General features: G+C 43.8%; 1 protein-coding gene across 2 annotated transcripts in view; it reads right to left on the bottom strand.

Annotated features, from left to right (window-relative positions):
• Positions 1–23,537, bottom strand: part of rasl10b (RAS like family 10 member B) — a 237,726-nt gene that overhangs the window by 81,169 nt on the left and 133,020 nt on the right. For both annotated transcript variants that reach the window (XM_043718028.2, XM_043718027.2), the window contains exon 3: positions 23,016–23,140. In XM_043718028.2, coding sequence (XP_043573963.1) covers positions 23,016–23,140 — 125 coding nt within the window. The remainder of the gene's footprint in view (positions 1–23,015; positions 23,141–23,537) is intronic.

Raw genomic sequence — 23,537 nt, forward strand, 5'->3', positions numbered from 1 at the left:
CTCACAGCACCAGGAACCCGGGTTCAACTCCAACCTTTGGTGACTGTCTCTGTGGAGTTTGCACATCCTCCCCGTGTTTGCGTGGGTTTCCTCTGAGTGCTCTGGTTTCCTCCCATAGTCCAAAGATGTGCAGGTCAGGTGAACTGGCCATGCTAAATTTCCCGTAGTGTCCAGGGATGTGTAGATTAGGTGTATTAGTCAGGAGCGATAATTGGGTAGGGGAATGGGTCTGGGTAATCTTTGGAGAAATGGTGTGGACTTGTTGGACAGAAAGGCCTGTCCCCACACTGTAGGGATTCTATGTTACAAACTCCAGCGTACTATTGTAGGTCGCTCTCGAGTGCTAAGTCATACTAAGTTGGTGAGTTTTATTTTCTCCTAAAATAACAGGCCTTGGTGCCTCATTTATTCAGTTTTAGCTGCTTCTTAATTAAGCTGCCCTTTCTGTGGGGACCTTGTCAAAGCCCTGTTAAGCCTGGCAACTATAGAATTTAAACTGTATATTTCAAACCTAAATAAAAAGATACAGCCAGGGCCGACAGATTAAAATTCAGAGCGAGGGGCTGGAGTTGAAAATACAGGGAACAGAGAGTCAGAGCTCTCTCTCTCCCCCCCCCAAGTGTGTATCTATCTATACCTTTGTGTGTGTGTGTGAACAGTTCTGTACATATGTGTAAGTAAGGGTATATTTTTGGCTCTTTACAAATGTACAATTGTTTGTATATGTGCAAGGTCTGCCTAACTCCTTGCAAGTATGTAAGTTGTACCTTAGCAAGAGGACTCTTAACAAAGCAAGTGAAGCATCAAAGTGAGGAAAAAGGATGTACATTGTTCAGCTGCAAACAGTAGCTATTGCTATCGAATTAAGGTAAAACAAGACATTTATGCTAATGCTGCATTACAGAAGGCCAAGAATGCAGGTCACCTAGGCAACAACACCATTTTAAAGCCATCATCTCTGATCTACTGCCAGGATCAGATCAGACAGAACATTATTGGTTAAAATTACAAATGATTTCAGGATTCTTCTCTGAAAACCGGCAATCAACCAGTAATAATGAAGAGGCATTGGGCTGTAATTGAGGGCAGGCAATTTGATTAAAACACAAGTCCATTTGTATCGTCCTTCAATCAACTAAGCTGTCCTCTCCAGCACATTTATTATTCAATTGTAACACTGATAATGGAATAAACACAACTATGTAAGCATCAATAAGTAGACTTGTCTGGTCTCTGTGTCAGTCTGTCGTACCTGGTGCCATCCATATAAATTGTGACACTATTTATATCAGTGCACGTACTACATTTTATCCAGTCTTTTCTCTCAATGAGATTCATATGGTGGTTAGGAGATCATTTCAACATTTTCTCATTAAACTATACAATGAGCTATAGAGATAAGGATAATGCAGAAGTTAAATGTCTAAGCTTGGAGAAGGCCAATTTCAATATCATCAGATAGGATCTGGCAAACATAGACTGGGAGAAGCTCCTGGCAGGTAAGTCGACATTTGGAAAATGGGAATCTTTTAAAAGTAGTACAGTGAGAATTCAGGGCCAGCGTGTTCCTCTAAAGGTGACGGGCAAGTACAGCAAGTCCAGGAAAGCCTAGATGTCAAGGGACATCGAGTGGTTGATAAAGAAAAGAAGGCAGCATATGTCATGTACAGCACGTTAACAACAGGGGAGGCCCTTCCAAGCTATGTAGTGGGTGACACAGGTGGCACGGTGGCTCAGTGGTTAGCACTGCAGCCTCACAGTGCCAGGGACGTGGGTTCGATTCCTACCTTGGGTGACTAACTGTGTGGAGTTTGCACATTCTCTCCGGGTGCTCCGGTTTCCTCCCACAATCCAAAGATGTGCAGGTTAGGTGCCAAGCTAAATTGCCCATAACGTTCAGGGATGTGTAGGTTAGGTGCATTAGTCAGGGGTAAATATAGAGTATTAGAGTAGGGAAATGGGTCTGGGTGGATCACTCTTCAGAGGGTTGGTGTGAACTTGATGGACCAAAGGGCCTGTTTCCACATTGTAGGGAATCTATGATTAATCAATCCTTGGAAAGGCAGGAATTGATCAGGGAGAGTCAGCATGGATTTGTTAGAGGCAGCCCCTGTTTGACTAGTTTAATTGAGTTTTTTAAAAAGGTGACTAAATATATTGATGAGAGTTGGGCAGTTGACGTGGTTTACCTGGGCTTCAATAAGACCGTTGGCAAGGTCCCACATGAAAGGTTGGTGTCCAAAAGGTAAGAGCCCATGGGGTCCAAGGCAAGTTGACAAACTGGATCTAAAATTATCTTAGAAATAGGAGACAAAGGGTATTGGTGGAGGATTGTTTTTGGAATAGAAAGCCTATGACCAGTGCTGTACCAGCAAGGTGCTGGGACCCTTGCTGTTTGTTATGTATATTAATGACCTGGATGTGAATGTAGAAGGTAAAATTAGTGAATCAGCAGATGACACAAAAATTGATGGCACTGTTGATAGTGAGGAGGATGGTCTCAGGCTATAGTCTGATATCGATCAGCTGGTAAAGTGGGCAGAGCAATGGTAGATGGAATTAAATCCTGATAAATGTGAAGTGCTGCATTTTAGAAGTTCTAATGAGGGCCAGACATACATAATGATAGATCCCTAGGGAGTACTGAGAAACAAAGGGACCTTAGCGTTCAAGTTCCGTAGACTCCTGAAGGTGTCAGGTGTCAGATAGACAGTATGGTGAAGAAAGCAAACAGAGTGTTCGCATTTATTAGCTGGGTGTGAAATAAAAGAGCAGGGAAGGACCTTATGAAACACTGGGTAGGCCACAGATGGAATACTGTGTACAATTCTGGTCACCACACTATTGGAAGGATGTGATTGCATTGGAGAGGGTGCACAGGAGATATTGCGTGGGATGGAAAGTTTCAGGTATGAGGAGTGAATGAATAAGGTGAGTCTGTTTTCCCCGGGGCAGAGGAGGCTGAGGGGCGATCTGATTAAGGGATACAAAATTATGAGGTGCATAGACAGTACAACTCATGAGAATCTCTTCCCCATGGCAGACGTGTCTAAGATCCGAGGGCGTAAGTTTAAGGTGAGGAGCAAATGGCTTAGAGAAGATCTGAGGAAGCATTTTTTCCTTCTGACGCTGGTAGAAATATGGAAAGCACTGACTCTTGCAACATTGCAGAGTCTGAATAAGCAGTTAAAACACCAGGGTAAATAAACTATAGACCAAGGTACAGGGAAAATTGGATTAGTGTAGATTGGTTTTTGTTAGTCAGCATAAACATGCTGGGCCGAAGAGCCTGTTTCAATGCTGTGTGACTATATGGCTGTAATGTACAGTCCTCACCACCTAGAGGCAACCATGTTTAGATTAGATTGTTAGTTGAACTGAACAGATTAAAAGTCTGAACCATTAGCTGTTCATATTAAAGTCAATGGAGTGTTGCCATTTGTATGGTGCCCCATGTTCGGTTTATTTTGGGCAGGAACACTGGCGTCACTGACCTGTTCAAACCTGATTAAGACGCACTGAATGCAAAAACTACAGGGAAACAATAATCCAGACAGGAAGCACTGTTAGTGAACAGCAGCTTGCAATTTTGAAGCTCAATAGGAACAGCTATTAGGAACAGCACTTTACAGCTTTCGAGAGTCAACATGGAGTTCAACAATTTCAGACCATGAACATAGCCCCTATTTTGTTTCCTTCACCTTTGCGGAGTTCGGACTCACTCATATTTTCCTCTTCTTTTATTTTTTGCGTTGTAGCAGCAGCTGGCCATCATTCTGCCTCCTGGACTCCCACCCCAGTCCAACACCGGCACCTCCACACTCCTGGACTTTACCAGTTCCATTCCCATTGCATCTGGATTTCACCTCGTCATTTCATCCCTTCTGTCTTCCACCCTGTCACAGACTCTTCCTTTGTTCCTTTTGACACCTTCCCATTTTCACCACCTTAAGGCCTGACACATTTCTAACATTCCCCAGTTCTGAAACATTGGGCGGAGTGTTCCCAGGGCTTCAGCGCATGGGTAAGGTGTGAGAAAATATGAGGAGATTGTAAAATACTGGAACTCCTCGATGTTGATATTTCCTCTTAATGTTTCAATGACAAGTTCTGAACCTTGCTAAGAGGCAGTGATTAGCTTGTTTCTATGCATTTGTGTCTCATTATTAGCTGGTCTCCTCATGTTTATTTTGTATTTACTTTTATTGCCCACCCCTAATTGCCCATCAGAGCCAACCACATTTCTGTGGGTCTGGAGACACATGGAGGTCAGACCAAATAGGATAGCACTCACTTTCCCTAAAGGACAATAGTGAACCAGATGGGCTTTTCCTGACACTGATTCATGGTCATCATTAGACTCGTAATTCCAAACTTTTATTGAATTCAAATTCCACCATCGGTCATGGCAAGATTCAAACGTGGGTCCCGAGATTGTCACCTGGGTCTCTGGATTAAAAGTCCAACAATAATACCACTAGGCCATCAACTCCCCTTCAAAGGGAGAATATGCAACTTGCAATTCTTGCTTCCTCTCCAGAGAAAATAGATGGCTACAAGTCCTGTTTTGAGAGTCAGAGTGGTTCCCTGGATAATGCAGCTCACTGTTTGCTTCTCGAACCCTCCATTTTAACACCCCTCCACCAATGTGTCTTGAACACTCCATGGACAGTGTTATCATCCACATTTCATCAACACAATTTAGCATCAGCAAACCATCAGCCTCGGCACATTACCATGGGCTGGTCTTAGAGCAATTCAGAATCAACTTCAGCTCTTCAGGACTTCACTCTGGAGTTCGGGGATGCCTTTATCTTGTCAAGTTGTGACATTAGGACATCGCATGCATCTACACATTGGTCTTAACTTCATTTCTGAGCACTCACTCACTCCGCACTTACTGGAGGGTTGTCAACCTCTGTGGATTGCACAGCTTAGCCAAAAGGCGATGGTTAGCAGATAGCAGAGATGGTAGCTATGGAAGCTGAGGTTGGTGAGAGCCATTCAGTGGAGATATAGCATACGACAGTGACATTGGTCATCCATTAGTATTAGTGAGGTTTGCTTGCAGTGGCAGAGGTAAAGGGAGTCTGCAGTAACAGAGAGAAGATGGTGGAGAGTAGAAGGTCATAAAACTTTTCCTGTGTATTTTGTCTGACCTGGAGACAGCACTGACCTGGGCCACTATCTGTGTCCAGGCCGGCTGTGTGTGGTTAGATTAGAGTGGTGCTGGAAAGGCACAGCAGGTCAGGCAGCATCCGAGGAACAGGAAAATCGACGTTTCGGGCAAAAGCCCTTCATCCGGAATGAAGACAGGGAACTTCCAGGGTGGAGAGATAAATGGGAGGGGGGGGGGTGGGGGGTGGGGCTGGGGAGAAGATAGCCAAGAGTACAATAGATGGATGGAGGTGGGGATGAATCGATTTTACTCCCTGCTGGAGTGCAGCAAATTGTCCACTCTCTTCCTACACAGCATCCGGCTACTGTTATACACACCACGGGCACTGACCTGCAATGCAGCCTCACTCCAAACCTCACCGGACGCAATGGGAAGGCTTCCTGCTGCCATTCCTGATAAACTTCCTTGCCATGACAGCCTGGAGCAGATCCTGCAGTTAGTGGGGCCTCACTGAAACATGGGCCGTGGGGATGAGTCGACTTTCCTGCTCCTCGGATGCTGCCTGACCTGCTGTGCTTTTCCAGCACCACTCTGATCTCCAGCATCCACAGTCCTCACTGTTGCCTGGCTGTGTGTGGTGCTCTGCTAGATAGAGGATGGCTCTCCTCTTGACCACTCCATCCACCTCCAGGTCCCGATCTGAAAATGATGTGCCACTTTGCCTTTCTGGGACATTTCCATTTCCAAAGAGAATAAAGTATAAGGTTGTTCCTGGCTTGAAGCAACTGAACTGCAGCTGGGCTTTAAATGTGGTCCCAGCAGTTTGTATTCCGGATGGTCGCAGTGAACTGAGGGAAATTCACCTCTCCTGCTACATGATCACATGAGGGATGTCAAAGAGGCTGAATGCATAATTCTTTAGTTGAGGAACAGAAAATAGCTTAAGATGAGTAACAGTTAACTACAACCAGGTACCCATTGTGAAAATCCCTGAAAATAATATATAGCCTAAAAGAGAGAGAATCCACTTAATGCTATCTCTGTGACTGGGATCTTCCATTTTGAGAATTAGAATTAGGTTTATTGCCTCGTATCTTCAAGGTACAAAAGTACAGAAGTACTTTGAAAAGTGTACAATGTTGCCAACACACAGTTCCATCTTAGGGACATAGTGCTTAGGTACAAATCTTAGGTAGAAAAATAGGGGGAAATATAGAAGGAATGTACACTACATTACAGGTATACATAGTATAAGTAGGAAAATAAGAAATAAAGCTAAAAAGAATAGACGTTACAGTCTTTCTGTAAGGGCTTCCACATGGTCTGACCAGGCTCCACCCATTCCCAATCAGCAGCCATCTTTACTCGGGGGCCCACTGGCTGCCTCCTATCAGAGCCTCCTGGCATTGGATAAACAAGAGGTCCTCACTCCCACTGGGACTGGGCTCGGGATTTCTCACACAATCGATTGCTTTGCAGTTCATTTGTTTATCATAAATAAAGGCCATCCAGGTCACCACAAACCGAGCACACCACCCAGGTCATCCCCCTTCCGGAGCAGACAACAGCACAGGGCCCATGTTTCAGTGAGGCCTCACTAACTGCAGGATCTGCTCCAGACTGTCCTGGCAAGGAAGTTCATCGAGAATGGCAGCAGGAAGCCTTCCCATTGCACCTGGTGAGGTTTGGAGTGAGGCTGCATTGCAGGTCGGTGCCCATGGTGTGTATAACAGAAGCTGGATGCTGTGTAGGAAGAGGGTGAGCAATTTGCTGCACTCCAGCAGGGAGTAAATTGCACAGACCTCTCATTGCAGGTTCACCCTGGGAAAGGTATTTGTCTGTGCCCCTCATGGGCATAGCACATCAGGACACGAACTGCCAGCCTCAGCCTCACAGACATGATGTACAGCGAAGAACACACAGGACTCTTGTGCTGCCAACATTCTAACACTGCCCAGTGGTGGCATCCCATCATCACTTCCTGGGGAGAGCCTGGCACCTTGTGTAGGATTGAGCAAATCATCTAAAATAGTGGACCAAAACCCTAGACTATTCAAAAACTTTCAAAAGTAAAGGAGCAGCTGGGCTGAGCTCTGGGAAAAATACATGGCTGCTTGGAACCATTGTTCAGCCTGGATGAGGGGATTTTGCCTGAAACGTTGATTCTTCTGCTCCACGGATGCTGCCTGACCCGCTGTGCTTTTCCAGCACCACACTCTCGACTCAGATCTCCAGCATCTGCAGCCCTCACTTTCACCTCTTCCAATTTATGCCTTGATTCTCAGAGAACAATCAACCAAACTTAACACTCTAGACTGAGTTAAAATCATACAACACCAGGTTATAGTCTAACAGGTTTGTTTGGAAGCACTAGCTTTCGGAGCGACGCTCCTTCATCAGGTGGTGAAGGAGAAGTGCTCTGAAAGCTAGTGTTTCCAAATAAACCTGTTGGACTATAACCTGGTGTTGCGTGATTTTTAACTTCATCCACCCCAGTCCAACACTGGCTCCTTCAACTCTCGACTGAAACTAACTTTTACACCTCTGGTTACCCAACATAGACAGTGTGGAACCTGTACAGATACCAGACATTCAACTTCTATCAATATTCATTCACAGAAATATCAGACTTTCAACTTCAATCAAAATCCATTTCCACATGCTCTTAACTATTGAGAAGCCAACTGACTTCAAAGAGAGCACCAGCAGCACAACACCAAGTGTAGATTTGGCACAAAGATAAGATGCCCACAATTACTATAATTGCAAGCCCCAATCTCACCTGAAGGTGTTAACCCCAAAGCTATCTCCAGAAGAGGGATCTTAACCAGCTATCTCCCCACAAGCTATTCCCCTGGCAGCTAATCCCCCAGGAAGTGTTCCAAATTGCGATCCCCAGAAGAAGAATGCCAACAGTTAATTCCAGCGGCTATTTTCCAAGAGCTATTTCTGGAAGGGAGGATCCCAACAGCAATTCCCAAAACTACTGACACAGACCTGTCCTGTACTGGGGGAACCAACAGCAACTGACCACTACCAACAGACCTGAGAACTGACAACCTTAGAAAACTACTCATCTGACCGACACTGCAAGGCCTCAGACAGCTCCTGAGGTGAAAACCAGCCTGCAAAAACCCCCAGAAAGTCAGGAAAACCAAGGACTCACCCGATAAATCCAATACGCGTCCTACTGCATCAGCAGATTCAATCAAGGGCTTAAGGCCTACACAGTTGGAAGTCTTCGTTGAGGCACTGGGTACAGAAGCGGAAACAGCCAGCTGGTACTTCAAAATCATGATTGTTTTCCCTAGTGGTGAGCTGAAACTCCCGAGAGCCCGAAGTTTCCATCCCAGCTAGCAGGGAGGTGAAGGTGGGTGGTGACATTGCAGGGAACCCCAAGGGGAGGAAGCCCGATTAAAGTTTGTGATTAAAACTGCTATTTAGCTTCTAATAGTGTTTAACCTGTGTCTAATTTAATAACGTATTTAATTAGTATCCTCCTGTTTAGTTGATTGTGTCAATTTCACTGTTTAGTAGATTTGCCATAATTTCTTGTATTATACTTCCCCCTTGTATTTAAAAAATGCAAAGATTCTTTTGCCCTGAAACACCCGTCTACTGCTTTCTTCACTTCACATTCCTAAATAAATTCTGTCCAAACCAGAGTGTCCAAAGCTGAGGGTGACTCGAACACCTGAAAATCAGCAAATTACTGATCGCAAACCAGAAACCCAACACTTGTCTGGAAAGGAATATGCATCCTTTGCCATCACACTCAATCTTTCTCTTTCTCTCTCGGCAGGATAAGATGGTTCACAAGAGCAGGGGCAGGGTCCTCATCTGCGGAAGGGTGCCTGATATTCTCAGCCTCACCCCTTCTGAAGAACGGGTGGTGAAATTGCCAGGGAAGGACCTTAGCTATTCCTGTGCCAATAGGGAGATGACCATGATCCAAAAGCTCAGATGTGTGGTCAGTCCCACATTGGTCTATGTCCGAGGAGGAGGAGGACAGTCAACATTTCGGGTGTATGCCCATCACCAGGAATGAGGGCATTCCTGATGAAGAGCTTATGCCCAAAACGTCGATTCTCCTGCTCCTCGGATGCTGCTTGACCTGTTGTGCTTTTCCACAACAGGTCAAGCATTCTGATCTTCAGCATCTGCATTCCTCACTTTCTCCCATTGTCTATTTCACCAATTAACCAGCAGTTCATTCCTTCTCCTCCACTGCAGGGACCTGTGGCCACCAGATGCATCAGCACAGGGTTCACACACACATTACAGTGGAATGAATTGCCAGAAGGAGTGATGCATGCAGGTACAGTTACAATGTTTAAAAGATATTTAGATAATTACATGAATAGGAAAAGTTTGGAGGGAAATCGGCCAGGATCAGGCAGGTGGGACTAGTTTAGTTTGGGATTATGGTCAGCATGGACTGGTTGGACCGAAGGGTCTGTTTCCGTGCTGTTTGACTCTATGACTCCATCTCCACCGAACCACACGAACGCAACTTGGTTGTAGCAAGGTTTACATGGCGTAACGGGCTACAACGCGAAATCAAACAGAAACACGGGCAAACTCATCTCTAAACTCCGAGACCGAGGTCTCAGTTCCCCTCTCTATAACTGGACCCTCGACCTCCTGACTCGCAGACTGCACTCAGTAAGGACAGACAACAAAACCTCCTCCACCATAATCCTCAACACCAGTGCTCTGCAAGGCTGCAGACTCAGCCCACTCCTACACTCCTCATACACTCACCACTGTGCGGCCAAATTCCGGTCCGACTCCATTTACAAGTGTGCTGACGACACCACCATTGTAGGATCTCAAAGAACAACAAGACAAGATACAGGAAGGAGATGGGGTACTTAGTGGCGTGGTATAAAGATAACAATCTCTCCATCAATGTCAGTAAAATAAAGGAGCTGGTCACTGAATTCAGGAATTGTAGTGGAGGACATCAATGGTGCTGTCTGCATCAATGGTGCTGAGGTGGAGATGGTTGAGATTGTCAAGTTCCTGGGAGTGATGATCTTTAACAATCTGTCCTAGTCTATCCATATCAACATGGCGGTCAAGAAAGCACAACAATGCCTCTATTTCCTCAGGAGGCTAAGGAAATTCAGCATGTCCACAAAGAGTATTATCAGTTTTTATGGTGCAGCATAGAGAGCATTCTATCTGGATGCATCACAGCATAGTATGGCAACTCCTCTTCCCAAGCCCACAAGAAACTACAGAGAGTGGTGAACACAGCCCAGTCCATCACACAAAACAGCCTTCCATCCATTGCCTCCATCTATATTTCCTGATGCCTCAGGAAAGCAACCAATATAATCAAAGACCCTTCCCACCCTGGCTATATTCTCATTCAACCTCTTTCCTCGGGTGGAAGATATAAAAGTGTGAATACGTGTACGAACAGATTCAAGAACAGCTTCTTCCCCGCTGTTACCAGACTAATGAACAGACCTCTCAAATGTTAATGTTGATCTCTCTCTCTCCGCACCTTCTCTGCAGCTGTAACACTGTATTCTGCCCTCTGTTCTGCTATCCTGATGCACTCTGTATGGTATGATCTGCCTGTAGAGCATGCAAAACAACACTTTTCACTGTGTCTCAGAGGGTGTGACAACAATAAATCAAGCTCAAACTCAAACCCCAGTGACCCCATCACCTGCAGAAGCACAGGCCAAGGAAGGTGCATCGCTGTAAGACCCTGGCTTCAGGCTGGGGTCCTCTAAGCTCTAAACTCCAAGCCCCCAGAGGATGCTACCAGGGTGTACCAACCAGCAGGCTCCCTCCACCACAGTAGTAGGTATTAGGGTGGCACTTTGACACAGAGGAAGGTAAAGAAAACAAAAGCCTTTTGAAGACCTCTGGGTGGCATGGGCATTGAATCAACAAATGTAGTCTTCAGTTATGTAAGTCTATCATTACTTTCACTGCTCTAGCCTCTGCTGTGCTCTCAATGACCCATTAGATGCTGACACGACTGAAGTGAAAGGAATGGTATGTCATCCACATGAAGATGCTGCATGAAGTTATGGAATTCTCCTTAGCAAAAACAAGTCAATTCCTGATCTTTCTAACTGAAAGCAGGTTAATGATCTCCACTGCTTACTCTTCCACTCATAAAACTCTCCCACAATGCAAACAAATTCCCATTAATACCTCTGGAACTCACTCTGTCATACTGTATTTTTAAAAACCGTGGCTCGAGAAATACGGAGAAATTAATCAATAAATCCCCTCATACACATGGATCAAAGCATGCTTGTCACCAGTTAAAAATCCAAACTCTAAAACAATTATATTAATGTATAGATAAATCGACAGAGAGTGGCTCAGTGGTTAGCACATCTGCCTCACAGCACCAGGGTTTCAGGTTCAATTCCGCCCGCGGGTGACTGTCTGTGTGGAGTTTGCTTGTACTCCCTGTGTCTGAAAATGTTCAGGTTAGGTGGATTGACCATGCAAAATTACCTACACTGTAAAGGGATGTACAGGCTAGGTGGACTAATCATGGGAATTGCATGGCTATAGATAGAGGGATGGGTCTGTGTGGGATTCTGTTCAGAGGATTGGTGTGAATTCAAAGGGCTTACTTCCACACCGTAAAGATTCTAGATATGTAACATGGAAGAGATCAGCAAGAGTAAATCTGGGATGTTAGGAGGCAGAGTCAGGAGAAATAATGGTGTGGGTGAGATGTTAAACAAATGTTGCTAGTTTTCATGGCATAAGACACTTAGCAAGTTCTGGATTTAGTGGCAGGGATCAGAGATTTGGGAAAGTTAGTAGGTTAAAATTAATATTATTGCATAAAATGATGATGTAGAAATGAATGGGACTAAAACCTACAAAATCCCTTGGTCTGTCAGTCAACATTGTAAGATTATAAAAGAGGTAGTTTGATAAATCATGAATACATTGGCTTTGATGTTTCATAATTCCCTAGATCTAGAATTCTGTGAATTGGATACAGCAAGAATTATCCTCATACGCATGGAAGGAAGGAGATAGCAAACAGAGAATTGTAGGCCTGGTATTGTCTTCAGGAAAATATTAGCATCTTTTTAGGAACATAGCTTAGAAGATCATGACATATTGTGTGGAGTGAACAAGGATTCATGATTAGGGGAATTGAGCAACCTGTTAGAATCTTATGAGGATAAGGGTAATGTAGTGGATGTAGTGTATTTGCATTTTCCAAAAGCGTTTGATAATGTTGGATTGTGTGGTAAGGTATAGCTCAGATAGAAGATTAGTCATGTGACTTTGCAAATATGTGTATTAGGAGGAGGAGGAGGCCATTTGGCCCATTAAGCCTGCTCTACCATAAATAAGACCATGTATAATCTGTTAGTGTTTCAAACTCCATATTCTCATCTATCATTGGAGACCTTTGATGCCTTTGCCTAACAAGAAGTTATCTACTGAAATAAAATAAAGATACTGTAGATGCTGGAGATCTGAGGGAAAATGCTAGGTTTCAGAGTTAACTGCGAAACTAAGTTATTGTTTCAAGTCTTTCTTTGGAACCGAAGGTGGGGTGGACAATAAGAAGAGAAAGCAGTGCGGCTGCTGGAAGTCAGAAACAAAAACAGAAATTACTGGAAAAGCTCAGCAGGTCAGGCAACACCTGTGGAGAAAAATCATAGTTAACGCGTTGGGCCCAGTGACACTTCCTCAGAACCGGACAATGATGGATTTTATGCTATTGATACCATGTGAGAACAAGCGAGTGTAAAGATGATTAGGGTACCCAGAGCAAGAGACAAAGGGAGTGCTAATGGTAATAAGGGAGATGTTGAGATGCAAAATCGGTGTTAATTGTGAGTGTAAATAGTAGAAAATAGGTCAGCTCTGCTGAAAGCAAACCCATGCCAACAAGATATAGGGAGAAGGGAGGGCTGAGGATGTGTACTCAAAATAGAGGGCACTGTTGATGCTCTGAGGCTGGTGAACTCAGTGGTATGTCCTGAAAGCTGTGAAGTGTGTAATTGGAAAATGAGGTGCTGCTCCTCCAGCTGGCATGAAGCACTGCTGGAATACTGCACAGAAAGGTTAGCTTGAGAGCAAGGAAATGGCAAGCAGCTGGAAGCTCAGGGAGGAGATGTTTCGAAAAGTGCTCACCCATCTACGTTTGGCCTCACCACTGTAAAGAAAAACGTACTGTGAGCAATGAATACAGTGGACTCAACTAAAAGAAACATAAGTAATACGTTGCTTCATCTGGAATGTGTGTGTGGGGACTGAAACAGTGACGAAGGAGGAGAAGGTGTCCCTCCTGTGAATGCACTGTAAGCTTCCTTTGGGGAGTGAGGGAGTGTAGGAGTGTGAGAGAAGTGGGTCAAGAGTACGGGCCCTGTGGAAGCTGAAAATGGAGGTGACTGAAAGAGAACTCTACATAAACCACACTCAGGGAGCCTCTATCAGTATTGGGGTAGGGTAGACCCTGTCCTCACTCTCCACCCCAGCAGCTTCCACATTCAAATTATTCTTTTCCTAATAGCAACATGCCACCCACAAATACATCTTCCTGCCCCTTCCCTGACAGCGCTCCACAGGGATTCATTTCACTACAACAGACTGGCGTGCTCCTCAATCTAACAAACTACCTCCAACACACATCTTTTCTTGAATCATCACACATTATTCTAGATGTGGTTATAGAGTCAGACAGCATAGAAACAGGACCTTTGATCCACAGTGTCTATGCTGACCAACAAACCACCAAATCTCACTAATCCCATGTACCTGCCCTTGGTCCATTGCCTACTACAGCCTGGCATTTTAAGTATTCATCCAGATACTTCATAAAATTGGTGAGGGTACTTGCCTCCATTACCCTCTCAGGCAGCGGGTTCCATATTTATACCACCCTCTGGCTGAAATAAAAATTCCTCAGATCTCCCCTAAGCCACTTACTCCTCACCTTAACCTTGTGCCCTCTGGTCTTAGTCATGTCTGCCATAGGGAACAGATTCTCACAATCTATCCTGCTTGTTCCTCTCATAGTTTTGTATACCTCAATCAGATCCCACCCTGAGCCTCCTCTACCCCAGGAAAAAATAAACCCAGTCTCTCCTCATAACAGAGACTTTCCACACCAAGTTTCACAGTGCTTTGTATAACTGAAACATGACACCAAGTCCCCAAGGTGTGGAAACAGGGTTCTCTGCCCAACATGTTCACACAACCCTCCGAAGAGTAACCCACCCAGACCCATTTCCCTAACCTATATTTACCCCTGACTAATGCACCTAACCTACACATCCTTGAACACTATGGACAACTTAGCACAGCTAATTCACCTAACCTGCACATCTTTGGACTGTGGGAGGAAACTGGAGTACCTGGAGGAAACCCACGCAGAGAATGTGCAAACTCCACACAGACAGTCGCTCGAGGCTGGAATCGAACTCAAGTGTGGCACTGTGAGGCAGCAGTGATAAGCACTGAGCCACCATGCCTCCCTTCTGGATCATTACCATGACAGACAAGATTTTCATCAATGAATATATGGATAAATGGGTAAATTCCTGAAATATTAGAAATCTAATGTGATCTTAATACTTCACTAGTCATCATAGATTCTGACAACATTTATTAGTGAATCAGTTCAGCAAGCTCTTTACGCTGTGGATCGAAGGTCCTGTTTCTATGCTGTCTGACTCTATAACCACATCTAGAACAATGTGTGCTGATTCAAGAAAAGATGTATGTCAGAGGTAGTTTGTTAGATTGAGGAGTATACCAGACTGTTGTAGTGGAATGAATCCCTGTGGAGCGCTGTCAGGGAACGGGCAGGAAGATGTATTTGTGGGTGGCATGTAGCTATAAGGGGTGAAAATAGTAGGAAAAGACCATTTGAATGTGAAAGCTACTGGGGTGGAGAATGAGGACAGGGTGTAGTCTACCCCAATACTGATAGAGGCCCTCTGCGTGTGGGTTAGGTAGAGTTGTCCGATAAACCTTTCAGTCATATACAGCGGCATTAATATCACTTGGAAGACAACAATTTTAAGTCATATGCAAGTTTCAGGAAAGGTAGATGCGCAGGATTCTAACTGTCAGACCACATATCCATCTTGCCAGCAGCTTGAAGCTGTTTGGATCTTGTTACCTCTTTTGGTACAATTACCTAAAGGCTAATTACCATCTATGTACAGAAAAAATGTACAGTAATGTTGTGCTTATTTTTCTGGACTAGTAATCCGTGGGCCTGAATTTAATAACAGAATTTAATCAAAATGTCATGAGAATTTGAATTCAGTTTCAAAATTTGGTTAAAAAAAAGACATAACATACTTGTTTGACTAATATCCTTCAGTGAAGGAAATTTGAAATCCTTGCCTTATCTGGCCTGTATGCAACTGCTGACCAATTAAGGTGGCAACTAGGAGTTACTTTAACTAGCTGAACAATCCAATCAGCTGCATTAAATCACTCACCTTGAGATAGCTACCAGTACCTTGGGTTCAAATCCTCCTTGCTCCAGAGATTTGTAAAATGCTGAGGGTGTGCATGTATGGAATGTTATGAAGAGGAAGGGTTTAGAGGGATATGGGCTAAATGCTGGCAAACGGGTCTAGATTAATTTAGGATATCTGGCTGGCATGGACAAATTGGACCGAAGAATCTGTTTGCGTGCTGTACAGCTCTATGACTCTGCACCTGGGAATTCTGCAGTCATTCTCCATTTAATTAATTCTCTGCTATTACTATTACTTATTTTATTACTATTATTTATTTTCTTACATTATGCTTCATCTGCCACAGTTTTGCACAACACTCAATTTATCTATTTCCATCTACAAATTTGTTATAACATGTTGTCCTGTTTATGTTGTCATGATCGAATTGACCGGTGGAGCATACATGAGGGATTAATTTGTTGTTTAAATTTTGTTCATGGATGTGCGTAACACTGGTTGAACCAGCATTTTTTTGCCCATCTTGAACTGAGTGGCTTGTTCGGGCAATGTCAGAGGGACAGTTATGAGTTGAGCACGGAGCTGGAAGCCAGATCAGGAAATGATGACTGATCTCATACCCTAAATAATATTGGTGAACCAAATGGCACTTTACAACAATGGTTACAATTTGTTTTTGTTTTATATATTGAATTCTAATTCCACAATGTGGTGGGATTCAAACCCATGCCCCTCAAAGCATCAGCTTGGGTTTCTAAGATACTAGCCCAGTGACATTGCCAATGCACCACCATCTCCCACTAATGTGCTAATGTTCCTATTTCTTATGTTCCTATAAATATTATCTTCACTGGTTTTATACAGTTTTATACACTCCAAGAAATGGATTAGTGCTTGGAAAATTGCAGAATCTTTGCTGTTTAAGTGGAGCTCACCAGCTGCTTGAGGTTTATAATGCAAATAAAACCATTTACACGACTTCTGGCATTTATTTTTTGAATAGTTGCATGTGTGGAATCATGGATCAAGCAGAGTTCTCTAGATTCTAAATAAACTCACTGTATGGCCTGGGGAATTCTGAACTTGTATTTCACCCTGAATCACCAACAGTCTGATTAAGCTATTAGACTCGGGAATCATCTACCTTATGAAGCAACATTATTCCCAGTTAAAGAGAAGATCCTGCAAGAGATGGACAGTGATGCTGATTTGCTTGCCGTACAGAGTGTGAAGAAAGTCTCTTTGCTGGATGGAGCTAATCAGTTGAAAGATGTCGAGGACACGGACAATCAGCAGCTGATTGTCAGAAATGGAGAGTGTGATAGCCCTGGATGGAAGATAAGCATCCTCTCAGCAGTGTCACCATCATCAGAAACTGATAGGTAGCATCAGGAAGGCGGTGATTGCAATGCGAACTCAAAATGAAGAAGAGGGAGTTGGGAAATAGGATCTCCAGAGCAGCAAACAGATTTTGCTCATGGCAGCCCAGGTCTGTCCTGTGGTTCTCACGTTATGACATTGTGTGGAATATTTTTCAAATAACAAACCAGATTAGAAAGCCACAGAAAGTGTGGCCTAGTCTGGCATCTACACCACCTGCGAAAGTGGCCAGATTAGGACACTTGGATTTTGGTGGAGACATACAGATTTGGTACACAATTCTTTTACCAATTATGTCATTTTTATTGCAGATCTATTTTATTTTTCGAACTCTTTTCTCATTTGCCCTTGTTTTACTCTTTCTTTGACTTTGTGGTTTAATTGAAGCTGATTGCAATACACGCAGTGTTCAATATGAATCTGCAGCATTGTTACACACAAATAGAATGATGTCATCACAGCACCCCATGATTTGAGCAGACCACATTAGTCTTTTCAGATCTGACATTTACACCATTTACAGCAAGACTCCAAGGGGCAAAATCTGTGTTATGTTTTAGACTAAACTTCAGCTGAATTCAATTGCAAGGCATAGAGTTGAACACTTTTCCTCGGGCTGATAATTGAAACACATTTGTCACAATTAGTTCTGTGTCTTTGCCCAATTGCTTCTTGTTTTTACTCACAGGAGGATTTCTCACACTCTTAACATTATCTTATGCATCCATCTGATTGTTGTTTACTTTCCTGCTGTCCTATCAGTATCCATGGCTTCCCATTCCTCGGTTGTATAATGTTACAACCTCCCTTACTGACATGAAGTTTCCCTGGAGTGGGATGTTACATACGTTCTCATATGATCCCTTCATAGTCATGTTTTTGCCATTCTTTCTTCTGCTGTCCCTCAACATTGAGTCATACATCACGGAAACGGACGCTTTGGTCCAACCAGTCCATGCTGAACATAATCCCAAACTAAACTAGTCCCATCTGCCTGCTTCCGGCCCATGTGTCCCTCCAGACCTTTCCTACTCATGTATTTATCCAAATGTCTTTTAAATGTTGTAATTGTACCCACATCCACCAGCTCCTCCAGAAATTCATTCCACGCGCGAACCACCCTCTGTGGTCGCAGGTAGATAGGACAGTGAGGAAGGCATTTGGTATGCTTTCTTTGATTGGTCAGAATATTGAGTACAGGAGTTGGGTCATGTTGCAGATGTACAGGACATTGGTTAGGCCACTATTGGAATATTGCATGCAATTCTGGTCTCCTTCCTATCTGACAGATGTTGTGAAACTTGAAAGAATTCAGAAAAGATTTACAAGGATGTTGCCAGGGTTGGAGGATCTAGCTACAGGGAGAGGCTGAACAGGCTGGGTCTGTTTTCCCTGGAGCGTTGGAGGCTGAGGGGTGACGTTATGGAGATTTACAAAATTATGAGGGACATGGATAGGATAAATAGACAAAGTCTTTTCCTTGGGGTTGGGGAGTCCAGAACTAGAGGGCATAGGTTTAGGGTGAGAGGGGAAAGATATAAAAGAGACCTAAGGGGCAACTTTTTCACGCAGAGGGTGGTACGTGTATGGAATGAGCTGCCAGAGGATGTGGTGGAGGCTGGTACAATTGCAACATTTAAGAGGCATTTGGATGGGTATATGAATAGGAAGGGTTTGGAGGGATATGGGCCGGGTGCTGGCAGGTGGGACTCGATTGGATTGGGATATCTGGTCGGCATGGACGGGTTGGACCGAAGGGTCTGTTTCCATGCTGTAAATCTCCGTGACTCTATGACTCTATATCCAGCCCCTCTTTGTAATTCAAACCTTCCATACCCATCGATATTCTGGTACATCTCTTCTGAACCCTCTCCAGTTTAATAATATCCTTCCTATAACTGGGCAACTAGTTCTAGACACAGTATTCTAGAAGAGGCCTCATCAATGTCCTGTACATCCTCAACATGACTTCCCAACAAACATAATCACTGTAAGCTTTTAAACTGTATTATACTGAGGTTTTAGAAGGAAGACTTGCATTTATATAGTACCTTTCACAATCTCTAGGCATGTTGAAGTGCTTCAAACCAAACTGTTACTGTTCTATGCTGATCAATTTGCACACACCAAGGTCTCAAATGTAGGAACGAGTCAAATGACCGAACAATCTGTTTTGGATGTTATGAGTCAGGATGCTGCGAAAGCTCCCTTGTTCCATTGTGCCATGGAACCTGATACATAGCTCAAAGATGGAAGAAGAGTCGGATGGGGCCTTGCTTAGACATCACACCATGAAACAGCAACCTCTAGCAACAGGGTACTTCTTCAGCCCTGCTCTGAAGTTTGAGCTCAAGGCTTTGAGGCAGTCTCAAAGTCTCAACCTTCCAATAGAGCCAAGAGGGATGTCAGGCAAGCCTGGAGCACCACTATTGATTTCTAATGACCAGAATCCATTTGAAGAAAATTAATGTTATATCCATATATATCCTGGACTACGGGGTTTTATCTCTGGAATGAAGAAATATGAGAGTTGACCTAATAGATTTTTTCTTTTTACTGAAAGATAGCAACTCAATATATCTGATATCTCTGCTTATTGCTCCTGGGAAATGTTACATTGTGCCATGTCCTCCTACCCTTCCCCATTCCATGTAAGGTCACACACTCTAAAAGCTCCCGTATATTTGAAACAAACAATGAAATATCCATCAACTTAGGCTGTTCCTCTGGCTGTTCCTGGGGCTGAGCAAACTGTACACTTACATTGTGGGTTGCAAAAAGCTTCTGACCTGGTAATCTGCTAAAGCATTTGAAAGTGTTGGAAGTGTTCAGAGTTGATTGGAAAGTTGAGAGGATCATTGCGGACTATACATGGGGCAGACAGTTACAAACAGGATTGCATTTGGTGAAACTGAGACTGGTGTATGTGGGCGCAGGGTATGATAAGTATCTCCACTGACACCATCGTTTTTTATTCACAGTAAAAGAAACTTCATTGAAATACAGGAAAGTGTCAAAGTAGGAGATCAATTGAGGCAGGTTGTGTGATTTATAGACAACCAGATCAGAAGGACAAGCTCTGCAGAAGATCCACAAATACTAACAAACAGGGTGAGCGGTAAAAGCTTATGGAATGAAAATGAATGTTAGAAAATTGAAAGTTATGAAGATTGGAAGAAATGTGGCGAAAAAGTCAAATGATGGAGATAGCAATTTTAGTGGCAAGAATCATAGACCCTCTATAACGTGGGATCATTCAGCCCACTGGGTCCACACCAATCCACCAAAGAGCATTCTACCCACCTTATCCCCATAGCCCTACATTTACCATGGGTAATCCACCTATGCTGGACATCCCTGGGCAGTAGGGGCAATTTAGCATGGCCAGTCCACCTAAGTTGCACACCTTTGGACTGTGGGAGGAAACCCAAGCAGACACAGGGACAATGTACAAACTCCACACAAACAGCTGCTGAGGGTGGAAGCAAACTCAAGTCCTTGTTGCTATGAGGCAGCTGTGGTAACCACTGAGCCACTGTGCTACCCCAGACAGTAGGCCATTCAGCCCTTCCAAGTCCACTTTGCTACTCAATGAGACCATGGCTGTTCTTCAACAACAACATGATTTGCTCACATTATTCCATATCCCTTGATGTTTTCAATATGTAGAAATCTGTCGACCTCTGTCTTGAAAGGACTCAATAGTTGAGCCTCCGCAGCACGCTGGAGCAGAGAATTCCCAAGATTCACCACTTTTCGAGTGAAGAAATTCCTCATCAACTTATCCTTCAGTAAAAGCTCAGGATGATATCAGTTCGCTGCAAGATGATCATCTATAATTGGAAAATTGGTAGGACCAAAGTGTGTTGGCTTTAATTACCAAAGATTGCTGTGTCATGTTGTATTACCAACAAAAACAATCCTGTACTAGATAACTTTAAGTTCTGTAATCCAATTTTCCAATGGGTAACCACAGAAACTTAACTGGAAATTTGTCTTTTAAACAAATTTCAATTGGGAATCCACATTTAGCAGAATTGTTTTAATCATTCATAGGATTAGGGCATTGCTGGCTAGACCAGCACTTATTGCCCATCCCTTATTGCCCAGAGATAACATGCAAAATAAACACAGCCCTCAGATTTCTGAGGAGGAATCTTCAGTGTTTGCAACAAGACCACCAGCTCTCTATGGACATCAAAGATCCCATGGCAATATTCAAAGAAAAGCTGGAGCATTCTCTGAGTGACTTGCTCAACATGTGTAACTGAACTGACCACTAAAACAGATTCAGATGTCACCTGACACCAGGTTATAGTCCAACAGATTTATTTGATATCACAAGCTTTCAGAGCGCTGCTCCTTCATCAGATGAAGTCAGGACGAAAGCTTATGATTTCAAACAAACCTGTTGGATTACAACCCGGTGTCATTTGACTTCTGACTTTGTCCACCCCAGTCTAACACAAGCCCCTCCACATCATTACTAAAACAGGTGGCCTTCCATGACATTGTTGTTGTGAAACCTTACAGAGCACACATTGTACATTACAATATGATCGCACCTGACTGGTGTAAAACATTTGGGATGCTCTGTGATTACTATATATCATGTTTTCTGATTGTTGGCAAAACCAAGCTTTTTTGCCTTCTCTTCACAAGACAGAACCAAATCAATTAATCCCCAAAAGAAAACTGCATCATCAAAATGAGATGCAACTGGTATACAATTTATCAGCTTACATTCCTGTGATCAATATCTTTTAGATTGTCCCTGGCCTCACTGACTGCTGCCTCCATCACATGAACAATGGGTATAACCTTTGGGTTCCTCCATTGGTTGCAGGGAAGTACAGGTATAGCTACAGTGAAGGCCCTCGTTTACGAGAATCATAATAATCGCAGGCCATCTCTTCCTCTTTACTATTATGTGCAGCCTCTCAATGTTCTGTGAGAAGTGAACTCTCAGAATAAGAAACTGGATGATTGTTACCTCTTAAAAGTGCTGCGGAAGGTTACGGTTTGATGTTGGCCCTCATTAAAATTGGATTTACCCAGTCTCTGTCATTACATCATACAGCTGAAGGTTCTGAAATGAAGCTTAGAATTTGCCACAATCCGAGCAAGAATTAAGTTGTCTTGCAGGAGCAGATTGATTCTTCCTGTCTGTCTGTCAGTCTGTCTGTCTCTTTGTCAGTCATCAGGGCTAGGATACATGGGGAAGGCTTGAAGGAATGGATTGGACAGATACTGTATCTGACCATCTCCCACTCCTTCCGGCTTTACAGGGATTTGTACAGAGACAATGCCTTATATCGGAAATTACAAAATAAGGATAGAAACAACGTCAGGAGTAGCACTACTGCCTCAGTGCGCCCAGGTTCGATTCCAGCCTCGGGTGACTGTCTGTTGGAGTTTACACATTCTCCCCGTGTCTGTGTGGGTTTCCTCCCACAATCCAAAGATGTGCATGGTGGACTGGCCATGCTAGATTGTCCAGGGATGTGCAGCTTAGGTAGAATGGCCATGGGGAATGCAGGCTTACAGGGATTGGCTAGTGGAAAGGATCTGGGTGGGGATGCTCTTTGGAGGGTCAGTGTGGACTCAAGTGGCGTACTTCCACATGGTAAGGATTTTATGATCAGGTGTCCCAAAGCCTTTCCCACCAATAAGCCTCACCATCAAAGTGAGGTCTGATGGGAACACAGTTGCCAATCAGCGCACAGCAAGCTCTCACAAACAGAAGGAAGATAATGATCTGTTAGGGGGGACTTTTATGAAGAATGACCAGGAAGACTCCCCTGCTCTTTGAAATAATACATTGATTTTTTGTATCCGCCTCAGCAGGCGGAATGTCCCACTCAAAGTTCAACGCTGTCACCAGAGTAGCATCCCCACAGTGCCACATGGAGAGTCAGTCTGAACTTACTGACTGAGTTTGTGAAGGGTCGTTCAAACCCACAAAGCTGCTGGTGGAAGTGCTCCCAGAGATATGCACACACACAGGGTCAGGAATACAGTGGGTTAGAGTCCCAATTAATACTTAATTCATGTTAAACTCCTCTTACCTTGTGTCTAATATTTGTTGTCGGATTGTTTTGATGTATTCGAAGCTGTCAAAGCAGCAGATGTCGTAAACCAGTACGTAGGCATGAGCACTCCGTAGCCCCCGGCAACACGTGTCTGCCCATTCCTGGAAATGACAGGCAAGTCGGGATTAATCCATTACATTCTTAATTAGTCTTAACAATTAAAAATGGAACTTTTCTAAGGTTAGCGCCCAACAGGACGACTGCACCGAAAAAATTACAGGTCCAGTAAAACGTGATTACTCTCAGAGCACTCTGAAAGGGGTCTTTTATCTCTGATTTCCCCTTGAGAAAGGACGTACTGGAGGGGGTGCAGAGGTAGTTCACTGGGTTGATTCTGGAGTTGATGGGGTTGGCTTATGAGGAGAGTCTGAGTAGACTGGGATTATATTCATTGGAATTTAAAAGAATGAGGGGGGATCTTATCGAAACATATAAAATTATGAAGGGAATAGATAAGATAGAAGGAGGGAAGCTGTTTCCACTGGCATGTGAAACTAT

This window comes from Chiloscyllium plagiosum, unplaced genomic scaffold, assembly GCF_037043375.1.
Source record: "Chiloscyllium plagiosum isolate Xiang-an unplaced genomic scaffold, Cpla_swu_hap1 HiC_scaffold_31, whole genome shotgun sequence".
NCBI classification, from domain to species: domain Eukaryota; kingdom Metazoa; phylum Chordata; class Chondrichthyes; order Orectolobiformes; family Hemiscylliidae; genus Chiloscyllium; species Chiloscyllium plagiosum.